Below are 26639 nucleotides of genomic sequence, written 5' to 3'. Positions count from 1 at the left end.
TGGAAGATTTTTGACCCAGTTGGCGATAACTGTGCGTGGAAGATCCGGAGGAGCACTGAGATGCTTCTGGGCACTCCAAAGAGCTTCCAAGAAGGTCAAACCTCATAATTTATCCATCCTGGACTCACGTATTGATACGAGACATGGACTATGACGACGATAAGTTAATAGATTTTGAACTGCTGGGAATTTAAGATTCTATGGAAGATTTTTGACCCAGTTGGGGATAACTGTGCGTGGAAGATCCGGAGGAGCACTGAGATGCTTCTGGACACTCCAAAGAGCTTCCAAAAAGGTCAAACCTCATAATTTATCCATCCTGGACTCACGTATTGATACGAGACATGGACTATGACGACGATAAGTTAATGGATTTTGAACTGCTGGGAATTTAAGATTCTATGGAAGATTTTTCACCCAGCTGGCGATAACGGTGCGTGAAAGATCCGGAGGAGCACTGAGATGCTTCTGGACACTCCAAAGAGCTTCCAAAAAGGTCAAACCTCATAATTTATCCATCCTGGACTCACGTATTGATACGAGACATGGACTATGACGACGATGAGTTAATAGATTTTGAACTGCTGGGAATTTAAGATTCTATGGAAGATTTTTGACCCAGTTGGGGATAACTGTGCGTGGAAGATCCGGAGGAGCACTGAGATGCTTCTGGACACTCCAAAGAGCTTCCAAAAAGGTCAAACCTCATAATTTATCCATCCTGGACTCACGTATTGATACGAGACATGGACTATGACGACGATAAGTTAATAGATTTTGAACTGCTGGGAATTTAAGATTCTATGGAAGATTTTTGACCCAGTTGGGGATAACTGTGCGTGGAAGATCCGGAGGAGCACTGAGATGCTTCTGGACACTCCAAAGAGCTTCCAAAAAGGTCAAACCTCATAATTTATCCATCCTGGACTCACGTATTGATACGAGACATGGACTATGACGACGATAAGTTAATAGATTTTGAACTGCTGGGAATTTAAGATTCTATGGAAGATTTTTGACCCAGTTGGGGATAACTGTGCGTGGAAGATCCGGAGGAGCACTGAGATGCTTCTGGACACTCCAAAGAGCTTCCAAAAAGGTCAAACCTCATAATTTATCCATCCTGGACTCACGTATTGATACGAGACATGGACTATGACGACGATGAGTTAATAGATTTTGAACTGCTGGGAATTTAAGATTCTATGGAAGATTTTTGACCCAGTTGGCGATAACGGTGCGTGGAAGATCCGGAGGAGCGTTGAGTTGTGACAGATTTGGTAGTATTCATTCCGGGAGGTAGCTGGGACACGTGGAGAAGAAGTTTTTGATCGATACCCGCGCAGAGTCATGGAGGACGGCGAGTTAGAGGAAGACCGCGGTTTCGGTGGTCGAGGCGGAACTTATCCATCTGGTGGTTCGACGTCGGAAGCCAGAAGGTACCGGTGGGCGATTGTCGATAAGACCTTGGTTAAAGAAAGGAAGAATAGAAGGAAAGTTGCGTTAGTCGTACTTCGAGATCATTTTTGTTTCTTAAGAAGAAACCGAGTCTGCAGCAACATACGAAACGTAAAATCTTTCGGAACTTAGCATCACAAATAACATTAATAATAAATAAACATTAAAAAACTTAACAGAAATTACAAACTAGATGAGCGTAAATAATTTAGGTACATTCAATGATGTGGGGCTGAGAAGATTCGATAACACTCGGTCTGGTTTCCTTTCCGGTAATTATAGAATTTTGCGACGGTCTCTGGTGATTACCGTTTTGAATAAGAGACGGAAGCGGCCTCGATAGACCCGGATGTAGCACCGGATGGTTAACGTGAGGTTGCGAATGGATTTCGAACGTATCCTTGGGATCGTCGGAATTATCCTTCAATTCTATGGGACCTAAATAGACACGAAACGCATTAGAACCAAAAAAAATAACCTAATCGATAATACGAAACGTACCTAGACCGTTATCCGTTCCAGAAAATTCGTAGTAACCATTCGAAGATCCGTCGGCGGTTAATTCTTCGTCGATGTTATTCGGTCTGCAGCTCGTGGTTTTCCAATGAGTCCTCAATCCAGACGCGCTGATGTAGTTCTTCCCGCATTCCTGGCAGATGTAGGGTCTCTCGTTAGTGTGGAGTCTCTTGTGGAGCTTCAAGTGTACGAATTGCGTGAATTTCGCCGGACAGAAATCGCAAGCGTACGGTTTTTGCCCGCTGTGTAGTCGGAGGTGAGTTTTCAAATTCGAAGTCGACGAGAATCTTTTTTTACATATGCCGCATTCGTGGGGACGCTCCCCCGTATGAACCAGATGGTGTTTTTGAAGATGCGCCAGTTGGGTGAAGGATTTGGTGCAGACGTTGCATTTGAAAGGTCGTTCTCCGCTGTGGGTTCGAAGATGTACTTTCAAATTCGATAACTGACCGAAAGTTTTGCAACAGACGTTGCATTCGTAATGCATTTTACCGTCTTTCTTTTTCAAGGGGTACGGTAGGCTTCTGTAGCCCCTGGAAGGTCCCCCGTTGGGGCTAGTAGGACTGCTAGAACATAGATTCAGATCGTATTTCATATCGGGGCTTTTGGAACTAGGGGAACCTCTTCCGTTGATTTGGAGAGCGGGTAGGGGCGTTAATAAATGGTGAGTCAAATTCGAATTGACGATGTGTCCGGATGGAACTATGGAACTGCTGTGATGATTGTTGTTGAAGTTTGTGGATAAAGGTGGAGAATACGTATGGTGTGTTGGGGAAGATGTGATGGTACTGTGGACGATACCGTTGGAGGAAGGGTATACGGTGTAATAGCTGCTCGGTTGCATGGAATAATTTTCTGATTGATGAGTAGCGTATGGGTTATTTTGTACTTCTGCCTTCAGGGCTGTTGGACTAGGTGGCAATGCGTTTGGTGCTTGGATATTCGAACTGGAATCTGGACTACAAGGTATCGTTGAATATCTGGAAAAAAAAGACAGTTTTAAGTAGTAATTGGGGAACGAATAATAGACTTGGAATATCATAAATATGATACAATGAAGTGAAAATCATCGGAAAAGTAGCTTATTATCATTTGGAACTAGCTATTATGAAAAAATAGAGAAAATCCAAAGAAAATCTCGAATTGATGCAAAAGAAAACGAAGATAGGGAAGACGAGAAAAAATGTTCAATGGTAATATCCTTGGAATACCTTAAATAGGATATAATGGTGTGAAAATCATCGAAAAACTAGCTTTCCATCATCTAAAAAATCGCTATTTTCGAAAGAGAGAAAATTGCAACAAAATCACTGAAGAAAACACGTGGAAAGGAAACTTGTGACCAAGAGAACAATTATTTGTTGTTAACATTCTTGGGAATCCCATAAAAAGGGTATAATGGTGTGAAAATCATGGGGAAACTAGCTTATTATCATCTAAAAAATCGCTATTTTCGAAAGAGAGAAAATTGCAACAAAATCACTGAAGGAAATACATGGAAAGGAAATTTTTGACCAAGAGAAGAAATATTTGTTGTTAACATTCTTGGGAATCCCATAAAAAGGGTATAATGGTGGGAAAATCATCGGGAAACTAGCTTATTATCATCTAAAAAATCGCTATTTTCGAAAGAGAGAAAATTGCAACAAAATCACTGGAGGAAATACGTGGAAAGGAAATTTTTGACCAAGAGAAGAAATATTTGTTGTTAACATTCTTGGGAATCCCATAAAAAGGGTATAATGGTGGGAAAATCATCGGGAAACTAGCTTATTATCATCTAAAAAATCGCTATTTTCGAAAGAGAGAAAATTGCAACAAAATCACTGAAGGAAATACATGGAAAGGAAATTTTTGACCAAGAGAAGAAATATTTGTTGTTAACATTCTTGGGAATCCCATAAAAAGGGTATAATGGTGAGAAAATCATCGGGAAACTAGCTTATTATCATCTAAAAAATCGCTATTTTCGAAAGAGAGAAAATTGCAACAAAATCACTGGAGGAAATACGTGAAAAGGAAATTTTTGACCAAGAGAAGAAATATTTGTTGTTAACATTCTTGGGAATCCCATAAAAAGGGTATAATGGTGGGAAAATCATCGGGAAACTAGCTTATTATCATCTAAAAAATCGCTATTTTCGAAAGAGAGAAAATTGCAACAAAATCACTGGAGGAAATACGTGGAAAGGAAATTTTTGACCAAGAGAAGAAATATTTGTTGTTAACATTCTTGGGAATCCCATAAAAAGGGTATAATGGTGGGAAAATCATCGGGAAACTAGCTTATTATCATCTAAAAAATCGCTATTTTCGAAAGAGAGAAAATTGCAACAAAATCACTTAAGGAAATACGTGGAAAGGAAATTTTTGACCAAGAGAAGAAATATTTGTTGTTAACATTCTTGGGAATCCCATAAAAAGGGTATAATGGTGGGAAAATCATCGGGAAACTAGCTTATTATCATCTAAAAAATCGCTATTTTCGAAAGAGAGAAAATTGCAACAAAATCACTGAAGAAAACACGTGGAAAGGAAACTTGTGACCAAGAGAACAATTATTTGTTGTTAACATTCTTGGGAATCCCATAAAAAGGGTATAATGGTGTGAAAATCATCGGGAAACTAGCTTATTATCATCTAAAAAATCGCTATTTTCGAAAGAGAGAAAATTGCAACAAAATCACTGAAGGAAATACATGGAAAGGAAATTTTTGACCAAGAGAAGAAATATTTGTTGTTAACATTCTTGGGAATCCCATAAAAAGGGTATAATGGTGGGAAAATCATCGGGAAACTAGCTTATTATCATCTAAAAAATCGCTATTTTCGAAAGAGAGAAAATTGCAACAAAATCACTTAAGGAAATACGTGGAAAGGAAATTTTTGACCAAGAGAAGAAATATTTGTTGTTAACATTCTTGGGAATCCCATAAAAAGGGTATAATGGTGGGAAAATCATCGGGAAACTAGCTTATTATCATCTAAAAAATCGCTATTTTCGAAAGAGAGAAAATTGCAACAAAATCACTTAAGGAAATACGTGGAAAGGAAATTTTTGACCAAGAGAAGAAATATTTGTTGTTAACATTCTTGGGAATCCCATAAAAAGGGTATAATGGTGGGAAAATCATCGGGAAACTAGCTTATTATCATCTAAAAAATCGCTATTTTCGAAAGAGAGAAAATTGCAACAAAATCACTGGAGGAAATACGTGGAAAGGAAATTTTTGACCAAGAGAAGAAATATTTGTTGTTAACATTCTTGGGAATCCCATAAAAAGGGTATAATGGTGAGAAAATCATCGGGAAACTAGCTTATTATCATCTAAAAAATCGCTATTTTCGAAAGAGAGAAAATTGCAACAAAATCACTGGAGGAAATACGTGGAAAGGAAATTTTTGACCAAGAGAAGAAATATTTGTTGTTAACATTCTTGGGAATCCCATAAAAAGGGTATAATGGTGGGAAAATCATCGGGAAACTAGCTTATTATCATCTAAAAAATCGCTATTTTCGAAAGAGAGAAAATTGCAACAAAATCACTGGAGGAAATACGTGGAAAGGAAATTTTTGACCAAGAGAAGAAATATTTGTTGTTAACATTCTTGGGAATCCCATAAAAAGGGTATAATGGTGGGAAAATCATCGGGAAACTAGCTTATTATCATCTAAAAAATCGCTATTTTCGAAAGAGAGAAAATTGCAACAAAATCACTTAAGGAAATACGTGGAAAGGAAATTTTTGACCAAGAGAAGAAATATTTGTTGTTAACATTCTTGGGAATCCCATAAAAAGGGTATAATGGTGGGAAAATCATCGGGAAACTAGCTTATTATCATCTAAAAAATCGCTATTTTCGAAAGAGAGAAAATTGCAACAAAATCACTTAAGGAAATACGTGGAAAGGAAATTTTTGACCAAGAGAAGAAATATTTGTTGTTAACATTCTTGGGAATCCCATAAAAAGGGTATAATGGTGGGAAAATCATCGGGAAACTAGCTTATTATCATCTAAAAAATCGCTATTTTCGAAAGAGAGAAAATTGCAACAAAATCACTTAAGGAAATACGTGGAAAGGAAATTTTTGACCAAGAGAAGAAATATTTGTTGTTAACATTCTTGGGAATCCCATAAAAAGGGTATAATGGTGGGAAAATCATCGGGAAACTAGCTTATTATCATCTAAAAAATCGCTATTTTCGAAAGAGAGAAAATTGCAACAAAATCACTGGAGGAAATACGTGGAAAGGAAATTTTTGACCAAGAGAAGAAATATTTGTTGTTAACATTCTTGGGAATCCCATAAAAAGGGTATAATGGTGGGAAAATCATCGGGAAACTAGCTTATTATCATCTAAAAAATCGCTATTTTCGAAAGAGAGAAAATTGCAACAAAATCACTTAAGGAAATACGTGGAAAGGAAATTTTTGACCAAGAGAAGAAATATTTGTTGTTAACATTCTTGGGAATCCCATAAAAAGGGTATAATGGTGGGAAAATCATCGGGAAACTAGCTTATTATCATCTAAAAAATCGCTATTTTCGAAAGAGAGAAAATTGCAACAAAATCACTTAAGGAAATACGTGGAAAGGAAATTTTTGACCAAGAGAAGAAATATTTGTTGTTAACATTCTTGGGAATCCCATAAAAAGGGTATAATGGTGGGAAAATCATCGGGAAACTAGCTTATTATCATCTAAAAAATCGCTATTTTCGAAAGAGAGAAAATTGCAACAAAATCACTGGAGGAAATACGTGGAAAGGAAATTTTTGACCAAGAGAAGAAATATTTGTTGTTAACATTCTTGGGAATCCCATAAAAAGGGTATAATGGTGAGAAAATCATCGGGAAACTAGCTTATTATCATCTAAAAAATCGCTATTTTCGAAAGAGAGAAAATTGCAACAAAATCACTGGAGGAAATACGTGGAAAGGAAATTTTTGACCAAGAGAAGAAATATTTGTTGTTAACATTCTTGGGAATCCCATAAAAAGGGTATAATGGTGGGAAAATCATCGGGAAACTAGCTTATTATCATCTAAAAAATCGCTATTTTCGAAAGAGAGAAAATTGCAACAAAATCACTGAAGGAAATACATGGAAAGGAAATTTTTCACCAAGAGAAGAAATATTTGTTGTTAACATTCTTGGGAATCCCATAAAAAGGATATAATGGTGGGAAAATCATCGGGAAACTAGCTTATTATCATCTAAAAAATCGCTATTTTCGAAAGAGAGAAAATTGCAACAAAATCACTGAAGGAAATACATGGAAAGGAAATTTTTGACCAAGAGAAGAAATATTTGTTGTTAACATTCTTGGGAATCCCATAAAAAGGATATAATGGTGGGAAAATCATCGGGAAACTAGCTTATTATCATCTAAAAAATCGCTATTTTCGAAAGAGAGAAAATTGCAACAAAATCACTGGAGGAAATACGTGGAAAGGAAATTTTTGACCAAGAGAAGAAATATTTGTTGTTAACATTCTTGGGAATCCCATAAAAAGGGTATAATGGTGGGAAAATCATCGGGAAACTAGCTTATTATCATCTAAAAAATCGCTATTTTCGAAAGAGAGAAAATTGCAACAAAATCACTTAAGGAAATACGTGGAAAGGAAATTTTTGACCAAGAGAAGAAATATTTGTTGTTAACATTCTTGGGAATTCCATAAAAAGGGTATAATGGTGGGAAAATCATCGGGAAACTAGCTTATTATCATCTAAAAAATCGCTATTTTCGAAAGAGAGAAAATTGCAACAAAATCACTGGAGGAAATACGTGGAAAGGAAATTTTTGACCAAGAGAAGAAATATTTGTTGTTAACATTCTTGGGAATCCCATAAAAAGGGTATAATGGTGGGAAAATCATCGGGAAACTAGCTTATTATCATCTAAAAAATCGCTATTTTCGAAAGAGAGAAAATTGCAACAAAATCACTGGAGGAAATACGTGGAAAGGAAATTTTTGACCAAGAGAAGAAATATTTGTTGTTAACATTCTTGGGAATCCCATAAAAAGGGTATAATGGTGGGAAAATCATCGGGAAACTAGCTTATTATCATCTAAAAAATCGCTATTTTCGAAAGAGAGAAAATTGCAACAAAATCACTTAAGGAAATACGTGGAAAGGAAATTTTTGACCAAGAGAAGAAATATTTGTTGTTAACATTCTTGGGAATCCCATAAAAAGGGTATAATGGTGGGAAAATCATCGGGAAACTAGCTTATTATCATCTAAAAAATCGCTATTTTCGAAAGAGAGAAAATTGCAACAAAATCACTTAAGGAAATACGTGGAAAGGAAATTTTTGACCAAGAGAAGAAATATTTGTTGTTAACATTCTTGGGAATCCCATAAAAAGGGTATAATGGTGGGACAATCATCGGGAAACTAGCTTATTATCATCTAAAAAATCGCTATTTTCGAAAGAGAGAAAATTGCAACAAAATCACTGGAGGAAATACGTGGAAAGGAAATTTTTGACCAAGAGGAGAAATATTTGTTGTTAACATTCTTGGGAATCCCATAAAAAGGGTATAATGGTGGGAAAATCATCGGGAAACTAGCTTATTATCATCTAAAAAATCGCTATTTTCGAAAGAGAGAAAATTGCAACAAAATCACTTAAGGAAATACGTGGAAAGGAAATTTTTGACCAAGAGAAGAAATATTTGTTGTTAACATTCTTGGGAATCCCATAAAAAGGGTATAATGGTGGGAAAATCATCGGGAAACTAGCTTATTATCATCTAAAAAATCGCTATTTTCGAAAGAGAGAAAATTGCAACAAAATCACTTAAGGAAATACGTGGAAAGGAAATTTTTGACCAAGAGAAGAAATATTTGTTGTTAACATTCTTGGGAATCCCATAAAAAGGGTATAATGGTGGGACAATCATCGGGAAACTAGCTTATTATCATCTAAAAAATCGCTATTTTCGAAAGAGAGAAAATTGCAACAAAATCACTGGAGGAAATACGTGGAAAGGAAATTTTTGACCAAGAGGAGAAATATTTGTTGTTAACATTCTTGGGAATCCCATAAAAAGGGTATAATGGTGGGAAAATCATCGGGAAACTAGCTTATTATCATCTAAAAAATCGCTATTTTCGAAAGAGAGAAAATTGCAACAAAATCACTTAAGGAAATACGTGGAAAGGAAATTTTTGACCAAGAGAAGAAATATTTGTTGTTAACATTCTTGGGAATCCCATAAAAAGGGTATAATGGTTCGAAAATCATCGGAAAACTAGCTTTCCATCATTTAGAAATTGTTTTTATCGAAATATAAAGAAAATGTAACATAACCTTCACTGAAATCAAAACGAGACGATGACAATGAAGAAAATAAAACATTTTTGCTGATATCATCTTTGATATCCCATAAATAAGATATAATAACAAGGAAAACACCGGAAAATTAGCTTTTCACCAATTAAAAATTACAAATTTTGACCTACAGAAAAAATCGCGTCAAAATATTCAAAGAAAACACAAAGAAAGTATGCAGACGAAGACAAAAAAGGAAACGATAATATCATTGAAATCCTATAAACCACGGATAAATATACGTGGTGAAATATGGTTGAAAAAAAAAATGTTATAAGACCTCACCTGTGGCTCTTTTTATACGAATACGCCATCTCCGTAGGGGAACTGGGAGGCGGTGTAGCGTTACTCTGTCTGTGGTGATTATTATCATTATTATTGGTATCTATCCTATTCCTCAACAGAATATTTTCCAAAATACTAGACGACGGCGGGCTGTATCTGGAGATGACGTTGGCGGTCTTGACTTCCGTTTCGTAATAAGGTTTGTTAGGAACTTCTTGGGGCGGGGAATCCATTACGATTACAGTCGTCGGAGGACTGATTATTCTCGGCGTTAGCGTAGTTACTTCAGGTACTGCAGCGTCCGCGTTCGTCTCTTTATCGACGTCGGGTTCACTTTCACATTTAACCGATTTGTAATGATAAGCTTTAGTTATTTTTATTTTCACTTTTCTGTATTCGTTTTTCTGATTTTCCTGCATCACCGGTTTTATAACTGTCGTTTCTTTGGGGGTTTTCTTGCTGAAATCTAAAACGTAGTTGTTTTCGCTATCGGAATCGCTGGAATCTTCCGGCGGCGTGAAAGCGTCGTCGTGGTATTCGTTACTGTGGTATCCTTCGTCGGATCTGATGCTACCTTCCGTCGGGGTCAGTTGGTGTTCGTACGGAGGGTCTTTCGACGACGTCGGAGGTTCTGTTGTACTTACGGTGATTTCAGACGCTTGTTGAGCTTGTTGTCCTGTAAGGAAACTTCGATATTACCGAACTTTTTTTTTTATATTTTATCAAAACTTACTTAGTCTCCTCAGCATTTGTTCTCCGGTTAAAGGGTAATTCAGTCTCTCGGCAAATTCTTTGCAATACCACACCAACAACTCCTGGTTGGGTAGGATCGGTTTTATCGTGTAGAAGTAGATGTTCATTTTGTATTGACAAGCTATGAGGTTTTGGGATTCCCCCGAATACGCCGGATTCACGTACCTCATCCAATTGGCTTTGGATGTGTCGTAGCCGTCAATGTAGTAGTATAACTCGTTATCTTTGTAAAGCTGTAGAATTTTATCAAGAAATAATTCAATTTATAACCGTTATCATATATGAGAGAACTATAAACGAGTGTTAAACAAATATAGGCAGTGAACGTGTTAAGGAATTAGCATCTTAACCATTACTAACGAAAATATTAATTAAACAACAATTTACAAAGTTTGAAATTTGTAAAAAACTCTAGTTTTCTTTATGGAATTATGAGAAATTAGTTGAGTTTCAAAAAAACTCCTCGTCATGTTGTTTTCTAAAGTTGCTGGATGATCAAAAAGCGGTGGCAAAGTTAATCAAAACTCGATTCTTCGTGGGGAATTGTTAGCCACGTTTTTTGGAATTGAAGGAGTGTCTTAAAGTCTTTCTTACAATGTTTCCAACTTCAAAAAAAACTAAGTTTTCTCTATGGAATATTGAGAAATTAGTTGAGTTTCAAAAAAACTTTCGTCATGTTGTTTTCCAAAGTTGCTGGATGATCCAAATGCGGTGGAAAAGTTAATTGAAACTCGATTCTTCGTGGGGCATTGTCAGCCACGTTTTTTGAAATTGAAGGAGTGTCTTAAAGTCTTTCTTACAATGTTTCCAACTTCAAAAAAAACTCAGTTTTCTCTATGGAATATTGAGAATTTAGTTGAGTTTCAAAAAAACTTTCGTCATGTTGTTTTCCAAAGTTGCTGGATGATCAAAATGCGGTGGCAAAGTTAATCAAAACTCGATACTTCGTGGGGAATTGTTAGCCACGTTTTTTGGAATTGAAGGAGTGTCTTAAAGTCTTTCTTACAATGTTTCCAACTTCAAAAAAAACTCAGTTTTCTCTATGGAATATTGAGAATTTAGTTGAGTTTCAAAAAAACTTTCGTCATGTTGTTTTCCAAAGTTGCTGGATGATCAAAATGCGGTGGCAAAGTTAATCAAAACTCGATACTTCGTGGGGAATTGTTAGCCACGTTTTTTGGAATTGAAGGAGTGTCTTAAAGTCTTTCTTACAATGTTTCCAACTTCAAAAAAAACTCAGTTTTCTCTATGGAATATTGAGAATTTAGTTGAGTTTCAAAAAAACTTTCGTCATGTTGTTTTCCAAAGTTGCTGGATGATCAAAATGCGGTGGCAAAGTTAATCAAAACTCGATACTTCGTGGGGAATTGTTAGCCACGTTTTTTGGAATTGAAGGAGTGTCTTAAAGTCTTTCTTACAATGTTTCCAACTTCAAAAAAAACTCAGTTTTCTCTATGGAATATTGAGAATTTAGTTGAGTTTCAAAAAAACTTTCGTCATGTTGTTTTCCAAAGTTGCTGGATGATCAAAATGCGGTGGCAAAGTTAATCAAAACTCGATTCTTCGTGGGGAATTGTTAGCCACGTTTTTTGGAATTGAAGGAGTGTCTTAAAGTCTTTCTTACAATGTTTCCAACTTCAAAAAAAACTAAGTTTTCTCTATGGAATATTGAGAAATTAGTTGAGTTTCAAAAAAACTTTCGTCATGTTGTTTTCCAAAGTTGCTGGATGATCCAAATGCGGTGGAAAAGTTAATTGAAACTCGATTCTTCGTGGGGAATTGTTAGCCACGTTTTTTGGAATTGAAGGAGTGTCTTAAAGTCTTTCTTACAATGTTTCCAACTTCAAAAAAAACTCAGTTTTCTCTATGGAATATTGAGAAATTAGTTGAGTTTCAAAAAAACTTTCGTCATGTTGTTTTCCAAAGTTGCTGGATGATCCAAATGCGGTGGAAAAGTTAATTGAAACTCGATTCTTCGTGGGGCATTGTCAGCCACGTTTTTTGAAATTGAAGGAGTGTCTTAAAGTCTTTCTTACAATGTTTCCAACTTCAAAAAAAACTCAGTTTTCTCTATGGAATATTGAGAATTTAGTTGAGTTTCAAAAAAACTTTCGTCATGTTGTTTTCCAAAGTTGCTGGATGATCAAAATGCGGTGGCAAAGTTAATCAAAACTCGATACTTCGTGGGGAATTGTTAGCCACGTTTTTTGGAATTGAAGGAGTGTCTTAAAGTCTTTCTTACAATGTTTCCAACTTCAAAAAAAACTCAGTTTTCTCTATGGAATATTGAGAATTTAGTTGAGTTTCAAAAAAACTTTCGTCATGTTGTTTTCCAAAGTTGCTGGATGATCAAAATGCGGTGGCAAAGTTAATCAAAACTCGATACTTCGTGGGGAATTGTTAGCCACGTTTTTTGGAATTGAAGGAGTGTCTTAAAGTCTTTCTTACAATGTTTCCAACTTCAAAAAAAACTCAGTTTTCTCTATGGAATATTGAGAATTTAGTTGAGTTTCAAAAAAACTTTCGTCATGTTGTTTTCCAAAGTTGCTGGATGATCAAAATGCGGTGGCAAAGTTAATCAAAACTCGATACTTCGTGGGGAATTGTTAGCCACGTTTTTTGGAATTGAAGGAGTGTCTTAAAGTCTTTCTTACAATGTTTCCAACTTCAAAAAAAACTCAGTTTTCTCTATGGAATATTGAGAATTTAGTTGAGTTTCAAAAAAACTTTCGTCATGTTGTTTTCCAAAGTTGCTGGATGATCAAAATGCGGTGGCAAAGTTAATCAAAACTCGATTCTTCGTGGGGAATTGTTAGCCACGTTTTTTGGAATTGAAGGAGTGTCTTAAAGTCTTTCTTACAATGTTTCCAACTTCAAAAAAAACTAAGTTTTCTCTATGGAATATTGAGAAATTAGTTGAGTTTCAAAAAAACTTTCGTCATGTTGTTTTCCAAAGTTGCTGGATGATCCAAATGCGGTGGAAAAGTTAATTGAAACTCGATTCTTCGTGGGGAATTGTTAGCCACGTTTTTTGGAATTGAAGGAGTGTCTTAAAGTCTTTCTTACAATGTTTCCAACTTCAAAAAAAACTCAGTTTTCTCTATGGAATATTGAGAAATTAGTTGAGTTTCAAAAAAACTTTCGTCATGTTGTTTTCCAAAGTTGCTGGATGATCCAAATGCGGTGGAAAAGTTAATTGAAACTCGATTCTTCGTGGGGCATTGTCAGCCACGTTTTTTGAAATTGAAGGAGTGTCTTAAAGTCTTTCTTACAATGTTTCCAACTTCAAAAAAAACTCAGTTTTCTCTATGGAATATTGAGAATTTAGTTGAGTTTCAAAAAAACTTTCGTCATGTTGTTTTCCAAAGTTGCTGGATGATCAAAATGCGGTGGCAAAGTTAATCAAAACTCGATACTTCGTGGGGAATTGTTAGCCACGTTTTTTGGAATTGAAGGAGTGTCTTAAAGTCTTTCTTACAATGTTTCCAACTTCAAAAAAAACTCAGTTTTCTCTATGGAATATTGAGAATTTAGTTGAGTTTCAAAAAAACTTTCGTCATGTTGTTTTCCAAAGTTGCTGGATGATCAAAATGCGGTGGCAAAGTTAATCAAAACTCGATACTTCGTGGGGAATTGTTAGCCACGTTTTTTGGAATTGAAGGAGTGTCTTAAAGTCTTTCTTACAATGTTTCCAACTTCAAAAAAAACTCAGTTTTCTCTATGGAATATTGAGAATTTAGTTGAGTTTCAAAAAAACTTTCGTCATGTTGTTTTCCAAAGTTGCTGGATGATCAAAATGCGGTGGCAAAGTTAATCAAAACTCGATACTTCGTGGGGAATTGTTAGCCACGTTTTTTGGAATTGAAGGAGTGTCTTAAAGTCTTTCTTACAATGTTTCCAACTTCAAAAAAAACTCAGTTTTCTCTATGGAATATTGAGAATTTAGTTGAGTTTCAAAAAAACTTTCGTCATGTTGTTTTCCAAAGTTGCTGGATGATCAAAATGCGGTGGCAAAGTTAATCAAAACTCGATTCTTCGTGGGGAATTGTTAGCCACGTTTTTTGGAATTGAAGGAGTGTCTTAAAGTCTTTCTTACAATGTTTCCAACTTCAAAAAAAACTCAGTTTTCTCTATGGAATATTGAGAAATTAGTTGAGTTTCAAAAAAACTTTCGTCATGTTGTTTTCCAAAGTTGCTGGATGATCCAAATGCGGTGGAAAAGTTAATTGAAACTCGATTCTTCGTGGGGCATTGTCAGCCACGTTTTTTGGAATTGAAGGAGTGTCTTAAAGTCTTTCTTACAATGTTTCCAACTTCAAAAAAAACTCAGTTTTCTCTATGGAATATTGAGAATTTAGTTGAGTTTCAAAAAAACTTTCGTCATGTTGTTTTCCAAAGTTGCTGGATGATCAAAATGCGGTGGCAAAGTTGATTGAAACTCGATTCTTCGTGGGGAATTGTTAGCCACGTTTTTTGGAATTGAAGGAGTGTCTTAAAGTCTTTCTTACAATGTTTCCAACTTCAAAAAAAACTCAGTTTTCTCTATGGAATATTGAGAATTTAGTTAAGTTTCAAAAAAACTCTCGTCATGTTGTTTTCCAAAGTTGCTGGATGATCAAAATGCGGTGGCAAAGTTGATTGAAACTCGATTCTTCGTGGGGAATTGTTAGCCACGTTTTTTGGAATTGAAGGAGTGTCTTAAAGTCTTTCTTACAATGTTTCCAACTTCAAAAAAAACTCAGTTTTCTCTATGGAATATTGAGAATTTAGTTAAGTTTCAAAAAAACTCTCGTCATGTTGTTTTCCAAAGTTGCTGGATGATCAAAATGCGGTGGCAAAGTTGATTGAAACTCGATTCTTCGTGGGGAATTGTTAGCCACGTTTTTTGGAATTGAAGGAGTGTCTTAAAGTCTTTCTTACAATGTTTCCAACTTCAAAAAAAACTCAGTTTTCTCTATGGAATATTGAGAATTTAGTTGAGTTTCAAAAAAACTTTCGTCATGTTGTTTTCCAAAGTTGCTGGATGATCAAAATGCGGTGGCAAAGTTGATTGAAACTCGATTCTTCGTGGGGCATTGTTAGCCACGTTTTTTGGAATTGAAGGAGTGTCTTAAAGTCTTTCTTACAATGTTTCCAACTTCAAAAAAAACTCAGTTTTCTCTATGGAATATTGAGAATTTAGTTAAGTTTCAAAAAAACTCTCGTCATGTTGTTTTCCAAAGTTGCTGGATGATCCAAATGCGGTGGCAAAGTTGATTGAAACTCGATTCTTCGTGGGGAATTGTTAGCCACGTTTTTTGGAATTGAAGGAGTGTCTTAAAGTCTTTCTTACAATGTTTCCAACTTCAAAAAAAACTCAGTTTTCTCTATGGAATATTGAGAATTTAGTTAAGTTTCAAAAAAACTCTCGTCATGTTGTTTTCCAAAGTTGCTGGATGATCAAAATGCGGTGGCAAAGTTAATCAAAACTCGATTCTTCGTGGGGAATTGTTAGCCACGTTTTTTGGAATTGAAGGAGTGTCTTAAAGTCTTTCTTACAATGTTTCCAACTTCAAAAAAAACTCAGTTTTCTCTATGGAATATTGAGAAATTAGTTGAGTTTCAAAAAAACTTTCGTCATGTTGTTTTCCAAAGTTGCTGGATGATCAAAAAGCGGTGGCAAAGTTGATTGAAACTCGATTCTTCGTGGGGAATTGTTAGCCACGTTTTTTGGAATTGAAGGAGTGTCTTAAAGTCTTTCTTACAATGTTTCCAACTTCAAAAAAAACTAAGTTTTCTCTATGGAATATTGAGAAATTAGTTGAGTTTCAAAAAAACTTTCGTCATGTTGTTTTCCAAAGTTGCTGGATGATCCAAATGCGGTGGCAAAGTTGATTGAAACTCGATTCTTCGTGGGGAATTGTTAGCCACGTTTTTTGGAATTGAAGGAGTGTCTTAAAGTCTTTCTTACAATGTTTCCAACTTCAAAAAAAACTCAGTTTTCTCTATGGAATATTGAGAATTTAGTTAAGTTTCAAAAAAACTCTCGTCATGTTGTTTTCCAAAGTTGCTGGATGATCCAAATGCGGTGGCAAAGTTGATTGAAACTCGATTCTTCGTGGGGAATTGTTAGCCACGTTTTTTGGAATTGAAGGAGTGTCTTAAAGTCTTTCTTACAATGTTTCCAACTTCAAAAAAAACTCAGTTTTCTCTATGGAATATTGAGAATTTAGTTGAGTTTCAAAAAAACTTTCGTCATGTTGTTTTCCAAAGTTGCTGGATGATCAAAATGCGGTGGCAAAGTTGATTGAAACTCGATTCTTCGTGGGGCATTGTTAGCCACGTTTTTTGGAATTGAAGGAGTGTCTTAAAGTCTTTCTTACAATGTTTCCAACTTCAAAAAAAACTCAGTTTTCTCTATGGAATATTGAGAATTTAGTAGAGTTTCAAAAAAACTCTCGTCATGTTGTTTTCCAAAGTTGCTGGATGATCAAAATGCGGTGGCAAAGTTAATTAAAACTCGATTCTTTGTAGGTAAAGTGCTAGACATGTTTTCTTTGGAATTTGATCGGTGTTCTACTGGTACATTTCTCATACAAGCATCAGACCTACTACTGCGATTTTTTTAGATCAAATCGAGCTTCAATATCGATTCAAAACACCTGATTGTCTCATCCGTCAAGTGTTGAATCTCCACGACAACGCCAGGTCCCACACAGAAGCAGCAACGCAGAAAAAACATCCACCTTACAATCCAGACTTATCATCATAGGATTCTACCTATCTAGGATTATACCTCCAAAAGAATCCTTTCCAATCGAGCAATTCAAGATTCACCATCAAGTGGAAGTAATGGAAACATCCTGATGGTGTCAAGGATATATACACCAATATCCTCAACCAGATCATCCACCAGGAAGGTTAACCGCCCCCTGTAGAGCTCCCCCACAATATCCTGCATGACTTGCTATTCTCAGCGTGTTTTTGGTCGACCTCTTCGTAGTTCTAAGACTGGATTCCACTCAGGGCTCTCGGATCTCTTCTCCTTATATCTCCAAACCAATTGAGCCTTCGGATCTTCATCAATATCACCACTTGATATTGATAGGTCCCAGTATCTTCCTTAAGTCTTTTCCCAGCAGGCACATAGTTTAGAGGACATCCTGTATGACTAGAATTAGTTGTAGATGATAGGGTTTACGTTTATATTTGATTGCCCCTCGTATCAGCTTGATATGGTGTGTAAATGATTTTAGGTCTGTTCTGTTATAAAATTATTGTTTTTTATTTGAAACACCGATAAAAATTTGACGTTTTGACTACAGTCTTTATCAAAATAAGCAATTGAATGATTCTATTCTAATATGAAGGGGTTGAATAATATTTTAAAACCAAATCACCTTATGATCCCGGTTTCCGTTTCTATAGAACCCTTCACCTACTTGTACCTACACCAAAGGACAAATTATTAAAAACCAAACACCAGAAAAACATCAAATACAATTGCGCGTGTATTATAATACAGGGGGAGGCAAAACAGTTTATTCAATAAAGTCAATATACATATTTTTCTTTTGTATTTCTATATTTCAATAGAAAGCTATTAAATTGTGATCAGTCTTTCTTAAAAATCGTTTTTTTTTTCAATTTAAATATAAATTTTCGTATAGAATCCAGTTGATATAAAATATCGAACCGATTTGATAGATTAGAAAACGAATCAAAGTTGTTTCATTTAAAATTCTATGGTTTTAAAACAAATAATATGACAGCTGTCAAATGTGTCAAATTTTGGACGATTTTCACGAGATTCGTCATGAAAACTTAAGTAACCACCCTCGTATATTGGCATTTTGATAAACAATTCGTTTTACCCCGTTGTGTTGTTATTAAAATTATTTAAATAGCAAACAAACAACAAATAAAATATATTAACTTACCCTCCAAAGGTAATTTCTATTGGTGGAACTAGGTACAGAATCTTTGGCATAAATTTCCCCAACTAGAGGCCCGAATCTCGTGCCTCGTGGTATATAACCTGTACTCCATACTCCTTGAGCCTAATTATAAAAAAAAATAAATTCGTATATGAAAAATAACAGTTACTTATGTTATTTTTCATCCCACCTCTACACGAACCATAGAAATCCACCGGCAGGTATGCCAATGTAAGAAAAATAAATTTTTTATTTCCGTTTAGGCCTACCAACTTCAGTTTACCTAACCTAACCTAACCGAACTTGAATTAATTTAATAATTACCTCGTAGTAATTACGTTTCTAATTAAATAGCTCAGAATTTATTATTATATTATTACTAAGCAAAAGTTCTTCCAAACAACATCAAATTTGTGAAAATCGGCTGAACAGAACCGGACTTATAGGGATTTTTTTAAAAAAAATTCCCCACTCTCCCCTACAACTTATTTGAAGAGATAAACTAAAACTTGTAGAATGAAAAATGCTTAGAATTTGTTGGAGAATTCGATTATCGTATATAATTAAGTAAATTTTAAACAAAAATTGCTTTTTCGACCTTATATTTTCTATTGGTAGACCTGAAAATAATTTCCACGCTTTTTTCGAGGCCGCATGTTATAACTTCAGTCGTATATAAAATATAGTAAGTACTAGGCGACGAATCTACTCACATTAGCGACTACTTGTGAAGATTTGAGTACAAGATTTCTCGGAAGGGTGGCTTCCGCCCTGTTCGGCGTCCCAGAATCCACGGGAAGATCGGGAACAATATAAGTAGTGTGAAGTTCGAATTCTTCTTCGCATATATTTGTTAAATCGAATTCGCCGGCGGAAGAAACCGCGGCTTCTTCCATCATTTCCTATTTACAAAAAAAAAAACTCATTCAGTCATATTCAATAATTCACTCTCATTTTTTACGTTATATCGTATACACCCCGTAGATAAATTTTCATTATTAGTATACAAAATATCGTACGGTCCACACCCTTCGAAAACCCTTTTATTTTCATGTAGTTTTATAAATGTTAAGTGAAAGGGCAATATGGGTCAGTGTGTTTAAATCGATTCCGTCGAGACGGCTTTGCATTTACACGAAACGTCATTACTTCCATGTGTGACGTCATCGATGGCAGCCTCCGCAATGTCGAATCGACCAATAGAAACGGGATATTTAACACTGAAGGCGGAGCACGTTTGACATTTATTAACGGAAATGCATGGTGGATGTTATTATACGTGGCTAATGGTTAATAACGTACAAGGCTTCGAATTAAAACTATAAAGACGAAATTTGAATAGTTTTTGACAGTTTTTTATTGGTACAATTGATTTACGATGATATTTGAAGTTGTATATTTGATATTTTTGTCTACTGTCAAGTTGTTAACGGAAGTACAACCATTTGACATTTCAACCAAAATGTAACTTCATAATTTTCACCTGTCACTTCGAAAGTAAGAACAGGAAGTGTTCACAAAGGGTGTAGTGGTATTCGTAGCTGTTTATAATAAATTTTATGCGAGGTTAGAGGTTACCGGGGCGCAATAGGTTAAAGGTTATTATTATACAAGTTCAGGGAGAAATGTCTTTTCCATAATTAGAGTTTAATAGTTGAAAAAGGTGAACGGAATTGGCTGAATTCAAAAAAATATCGAGCTCGGTAGTTTTTTGACTCATACAATTTCCGAAGAAGAGAACAAACTCGAAACTGGAATCAGTATTTAAGCAAACAGGACAGGACTTTAAAGAAAGGAAAAATTTTATATTACGTAAAAATGGAAGTTGTGGGGCCTTAATACGTTGCTGAATCGAATCTAGACAGACCCGGGAGAATTTAAAGAAGAAATATATAAAAACAATTAATATTAGTGGAAAAAAGTCATCAGGAAATGGTTCCAAGGTCGATATTAAATTATTTTGGTTCTTTTTCGATTATTTACCGAAAATTTTGACATATACTTTCCGCTTTCCTGTCAATATTCACCTCCCAGATTTTATACCTTCGAAACACTAGATTTCGATCAGGATGATCATCATTAAACACTTTAAAACACTCTAAAATAAATGTTTTAATCATCAGTTAGTATCTGTAAAGCGTAGAGGTTCTTTTGGACCTTTTGAGGCCGTACTCTATGTGTTATAACCTTATTTTTTCCTCCAAAACAACCCTAAATCATCACCAAGTCATTCGTGCTTTCTACGACGTACGCATTCTTCTCTTAGGCCCAATACCCTTTCCACTGTAGAGCTACTCTAAGATGCACGAGTTTCAACCATTCCAAAACTTGCAAGTCGGAATTTACGAGAAAGATAGAACAACGTAAAGTATAAATAAGTGTTAAGTGGGACTAAACTACAATCATAAACGCCGAAAAATCGATTCAATATCGACGAATAATGAACTAATCAGCAGGTAGTTGGTAGTTTGAACGCATTCATGGACAAAACGTACTTCCCTTGATGATATGAAAGAGAAATTTTGACTGGCAGTGTATATAGACAAAAATTTTGCACAACGCCGGATTAAACAACAACACAAATATGTATGTAGTCAATTTACCATAAAAACAACTCGATAATCATTATTTTCACTCACAACGCCGAATATTTTCGAAATAATTTAGAAATTTCAAAAAGGACTAACCTCTCTCATATCGTCCCTGCTAGAGGAATCCCGATCTTCTTCAAGGCATTTAAATCCTGTAACAAGAAAAATTATTTTACGAATCATTTTGAATCGAATTTTTCTAACCTAAAATACGCGAAACGCGAACCGTTTTCACGAAAACCAAATATTAACAAAACCGATTCATACTGGTTGTTAAAAAAATCAAATTTCGCCTAAAAACTGATCTAAAATAAATTATTAAAGACGAAAAGTTCATAGAAATTATCGAATAAATTCTGTTTCTATTACTAATATTAGTGCAAGGTTGAAATGCATATGATGTGACGTCAAATTTGTTGCCGCGTCCTTGTCTTATGCACGCAAATCGACAGCTTTTCTTTTCAATGAAACCTTGCACAAGCATTTGGCATCGTATGAGGCCATGGCTGATTATTTTCAATGTCAGAAACTATTATTAAGTGCAACTATACATTGTGATAATGACCAGACGATTATTTTACTCATTTTATCGATATTTTTAATGAAAATTGGATACAGTGTGTACCAAAAATAAAATTCCTACTTCATCTTTATTTGAGTATTTGTATTTATAATAGAAAAAAAGTTGTAAGATTGAATATTAACTTTCCTTTATCCCTGGTAGCATTAAATAGTGAATATTAAAGTTTAGTTACTTAATCTTGAGTGTTTCTACACTTGCGAATCTCTTTTCTACCCTCATCGTCTTCACTTATACATTTTCCTTCGCCCATCTTCCAATTTTGATATGAGTTTCTGATTTTTCAAATTTTATTATTTTTTATTATAATTATTTTATTATATAATTATATATTATCAACTTTTCCTGCAGCTCCACTTGATCCTTGGTATTCAAAACTTAGTAGAGAATTAAGATTTGGTACAATTACGAGGGTAGTTTCGGAAATACCTGGCCTTTTATCTTCTATCTGCTGCTACTTTTTTCAAAATTTTTGTTTTTATTTCTTTGACATCTGTTTCTTTGTCAGAAGATTTTATCAATTCTTCCTGCAGCTCTTATTCCTCCACTCGATCCTTGGTGTTCAAAACTGTGTAGGGAATTAAGATTTGGTACAAATACGAGGGTAGTTTCGGAAATACCTGGCCTTTTATCTTCTATCTGCTGCTACTTTTTTCAGAAATTTTTGTTTTTATTTCTTTGACATCTGTTTCTTTGTCAGAAGATTTTATCAATTCTTCCTGCAGCTCTTACTTCTCAACTTGATCCTTGGTGTTCAAAACTGTGTAGGGAATTAAGATTTGGTACAAATACGAGGGTAGTTTCGGAAATACCTGGCCTTTTATCTTCTATCTACTGCTATTTACTTCAAAATTTTTGTTTTTATTTCTTTGACATCTGTTTCTTTGTCAGAAGATTTTATCAATTCTTCCTGCAGCTCTTATTCCTCCACTCGATCCTTGGTGTTCAAAACTGTGTAGGGAATTAAGATTTGGTACAAATACGAGGGTAGTTTCGGAAATACCTGGCCTTTTATCTTCTATCTGCTGCTACTTTTTTCAAAATTTTTGTTTTTATTTCTTTGACATCTGTTTCTTTGTCAGAAGATTTTATCAATTCTTCCTGCAGCTCTTACTTCTCAACTTGATCCTTGGTGTTCAAAACTGTGTAGGGAATTAAGATTTGGTACAAATACGAGGGTAGTTTCGGAAATACCTGGCCTTTTATCTTCTATCTACTGCTATTTACTTCAAAATTTTTGTTTTTATTTCTTTGACATCTGTTTCTTTGTCAGAAGATTTTATCAATTCTTCCTGCAGCTCTTATTCCTCCACTCGATCCTTGGTGTTCAAAACTGTGTAGGGAATTAAGATTTGGTACAAATACGAGGGTAGTTTCGGAAATACCTGGCCTTTTATCTTCTATCTGCTGCTACTTTTTTCAAAATTTTTGTTTTTATTTCTTTGACATCTGTTTCTTTGTCAGAAGATTTTATCAATTCTTCCTGCAGCTCTTACTTCTCAACTTGATCCTTGGTGTTCAAAACTGTGTAGGGAATTAAGATTTGGTACAAATACGAGGGTAGTTTCGGAAATACCTGGCCTTTTATCTTCTATCTACTGCTATTTACTTCAAAATTTTTGTTTTTATTTCTTTGACATCTGTTTCTTTGTCAGAAGATTTTATCAATTCTTCCTGCAGCTCTTATTCCTCCACTCGATCCTTGGTGTTCAAAACTGTGTAGGGAATTAAGATTTGGTACAAATACGAGGGTAGTTTCGGAAATACCTGGCCTTTTATCTTCTATCTGCTGCTACTTTTTTCAAAATTTTTGTTTTTATTTCTTTGACATCTGTTTCTTTGTCAGAAGATTTTATCAATTCTTCCTGCAGCTCTTACTTCTCAACTTGATCCTTGGTGTTCAAAACTGTGTAGGGAATTAAGATTTGGTACAAATATGAGGGTAGTTTCGGAAATACCTGGCCTTTTATCTTCTATCTGCTGCTACTTTTTTCAAAATTTTTGTTTTTATTTCTTTGACATCTGCTTCTTTGTCAGAAGATTTTATCAATTCTTCCTGCAGCTCTTACTTCTCAACTTGATCCTTGATGTTCAAAACTGTGTAGGGAATTAAGATTTGGTACAAATACGAGGGTAGTTTCGGAAATACCTGGCCTTTTATCTTCTATCTGCTGCTACTTTTTTCAAAATTTTTGTTTTTATTTCTTTGACATCTGCTTCTTTGTCAGAAGATTTTATCAATTCTTCCTGCAGCTCTTACTTCTCAACTTGATCCTTGATGTTCAAAACTGTGTAGGGAATTAAGATTTGGTACAAATACGAGGGTAGTTTCGGAAATACCTGGCCTTTTATCTTCTATCTACTGCTATTTACTTCAAAATTTTTGTTTTTATTTCTTTGACATCTGTTTCTTTGTCAGAAGATTTTATCAATTCTTCCTGCAGCTCTTACTTCTCAACTTGATCCTTGATGTTCAAAACTGTGTAGGGAATTAAGATTTGGTACAAATACGAGGGTAGTTTCGGAAATACCTGGCCTTTTATCTTCTATCTGCTGCTACTTTTTTCAGAAATTTTTGTTTTTATTTCTTTGACATCTGTTTCTTTGTCAGAAGATTTTATCAATTCTTCCTGCAGCTCTTACTTCTCAACTTGATCCTTGATGTTCAAAACTGTGTAGGGAATTAAGATTTGGTACAAATACGAGGGTAGTTTCGGAAATACCTGGCCTTTTATCTTCTATCTGCTGCTACTTTTTTCAAAATTTTTGTTTTTATTTCTTTGACATCTGTTTCTTTGTCAGAAGATTTTATCAATTCTTCCTGCAGCTCTTACTTCTCAACTTGATCCTTGATGTTCAAAACTGTGTAGGGAATTAAGATTTGGTACAAATACGAGGGTAGTTTCGGAAATACCTGGCCTTTTATCTTCTATCTGCTGCTACTTTTTTCAAAATTTTTGTTTTTGTTTCTTTGACATCTGTTTCTTTGTCAGAAGATTTTATCAATTCTTCCTGCAGCTCTTACTTCTCCACTTGATCCTTGGTGTTCAAAACTGTGTAGGGAATTAAGATTTGGTACAATTACGAGGGTAGTTTCGGAAATACCTGGCCTTTTATCTTCTATCTGCTGCTACTTTTTTCAAAATTTTTGTTTTTATTTCTTTGACATCTGCTTCTTTGTCAGAAGATTTTATCAATTCTTCCTGCAGCTCTTACTTCTCCACTTGATCCTTGGTGTTCAAAACTTAGTAGAGAATTAAGATTTGGTACAATTACGAGGGTAGTTTCGGAAATACCTTGCCTTTTATCTTCTATCTGCTGCTACTTTTTTCAAAATTTTTGTTTTTATTTCTTTGACATCTGCTTCTTTGTCAGAAGATTTTATCAATTCTTCCTGCAGCTCTTACTTCTCCACTTGATCCTTGGTGTTCAAAACTTAGTAGAGAATTAAGATTTGGTACAATTACGAGGGTAGTTTCGGAAATACCTTGCCTTTTATCTTCTATCTGCTGCTACTTTTTTCAAAATTTTTGTTTTTATTTCTTTGACATCTGTTTCTTTGTCAGAAGATTTTATCAATTCTTCCTGCAGCTCTTACTTCTCCACTTGATCCTTGGTGTTCAAAACTTAGTAGAGAATTAAGATTTGGTACAATTACGAGGGTAGTTTCGGAAATACCTTGCCTTTTATCTTCTATCTGCTGCTACTTTTTTCAAAATTTTTGTTTTTATTTCTTTGACATCTGCTTCTTTGTCAGAAGATTTTATCAACTCTTCCTGCAGCTCTTACTTCTCAACTTGATCCTTGGTGTTCAAAACTGTGTAGGGAATTAAGATTTGGTACAATTACGAGGGTAGTTTCGGAAATACCTGGCCTTTTATCTTCTATCTGCTGCTACTTTTTTCAAAATTTTTGTTTTTATTTCTTTGACATCTGTTTCTTTGTCAGAAGATTTTATCAATTCTTCCTGCAGCTCTTACTTCTCAACTTGATCCTTGGTGTTCAAAACTGTGTAGGGAATTAAGATTTGGTACAAATACGAGGGTAGTTTCGGAAATACCTGGCCTTTTATTTTCTATCTACTGCTATTTACTTCAAAATTTTTGTTTTTGTTTCTTTGACATCTGTTTCTTTGTCAGAAGATTTTATCAATTCTTCCTGCAGCTCTTACTTCTCAACTTGATCCTTGGTGTTCAAAACTGTGTAGGGAATTAAGATTTGGTACAAATACGAGGGTAGTTTCGGAAATACCTGGCCTTTTATTTTCTATCTACTGCTATTTACTTCAAAATTTTTGTTTTTGTTTCTTTGACATCTGTTTCTTTGTCAGAAGATTTTATCAATTCTTCCTGCAGCTCTTACTTCTCAACTTGATCCTTGGTGTTCAAAACTGTGTAGGGAATTAAGATTTGGTACTATTACGAGGGTAGTTTCGGAAATACCTGGCCTTTTATCTTCTATCTGCTGCTACTTTTTTCAAAATTTTTGTTTTTATTTCTTTGACATCTGCTTCTTTGTCAGAAGATTTTATCAATTCTTCCTGCAGTTCTTACTTCTCAACTTGATCCTTGGTGTTCAAAACTTAGTAGAAAATTAAGATTTGGTACAATTACGAGGGTAGTTTCGGAAATACCTGGCCTTTTATCTTCTATCTGCTGCTACTTTTTTCAAAATTTTTGTTTTTATTTCTTTGACATCTGTTTCTTTGTCAGAAGATTTTATCAACTCTTCCTGCAGCTCTTATTTCTCCACTTGATCCTTGGTGTTCAAAACTTAGTAGAGAATTAAGATTTGGTACAATTACGAGGGTAGTTTCGGAAATACCTGGCCTTTTATCTTCTATCTGCTGCTACTTTTTTCAAAATTTTTGTTTTTATTTCTTTGACATCTGTTTCTTTGTTAAAAGATTTTATCAATTCTTCCTGCAGCTCTTATTCCTCCACTCGATCCTTGGTGTTCAAAACTGTGTAGGGAATTAAGATTTGGTACAATTACGAGGGTAGTTTCGGAAATACCTGGCCTTTTATCTTCTATCTGCTGCTACTTTTTTCAAAATTTTTGTTTTTATTTCTTTGACATCTGTTTCTTTGTTAAAAGATTTTATCAATTCTTCCTGCAGCTCTTATTCCTCCACTCGATCCTTGGTGTTCAAAACTGTGTAGGGAATTAAGATTTGGTACAAATACGAGGG

General features: G+C 34.9%; 1 protein-coding gene across 2 annotated transcripts in view; it reads right to left on the bottom strand.

Moving 5' to 3' along the window:
- Positions 1-324: 324 nt before the first annotated feature.
- LOC130443919 (PR domain zinc finger protein 1) overlaps positions 325-26639 on the bottom strand; it is a 55143-nt gene continuing 28828 nt past the window's right edge. Inside the window, exons 2-9 of one of the 2 annotated variants that reach the window (XM_056778816.1) lie at positions 20965-21020; positions 18991-19179; positions 18281-18400; positions 17741-17788; positions 10342-10594; positions 9609-10284; positions 1960-2954; positions 325-1896 (exon numbers count right to left, since the gene is read on the bottom strand). In XM_056778816.1, the coding sequence (XP_056634794.1) occupies positions 1667-1896; positions 1960-2954; positions 9609-10284; positions 10342-10594; positions 17741-17788; positions 18281-18400; positions 18991-19179; positions 20965-20973 (2520 nt within the window). In that variant the 5' untranslated portion in view covers positions 20974-21020 and the 3' untranslated portion in view covers positions 325-1666. The remainder of the gene's footprint in view (positions 1897-1959; positions 2955-9608; positions 10285-10341; positions 10595-17740; positions 17789-18280; positions 18401-18990; positions 19180-20964; positions 21021-26639) is intronic. The other variant, XM_056778817.1, reaches the window with a different exon arrangement.

This window comes from Diorhabda sublineata, chromosome 5 (assembly GCF_026230105.1).
Source record: "Diorhabda sublineata isolate icDioSubl1.1 chromosome 5, icDioSubl1.1, whole genome shotgun sequence".
Classification (NCBI taxonomy): Eukaryota; Metazoa; Arthropoda; class Insecta; order Coleoptera; family Chrysomelidae; genus Diorhabda; species Diorhabda sublineata.
The sequence above is the reverse complement of the archived record's forward strand: the minus strand, read 5'-3'. Positions and strand labels throughout refer to the sequence as shown.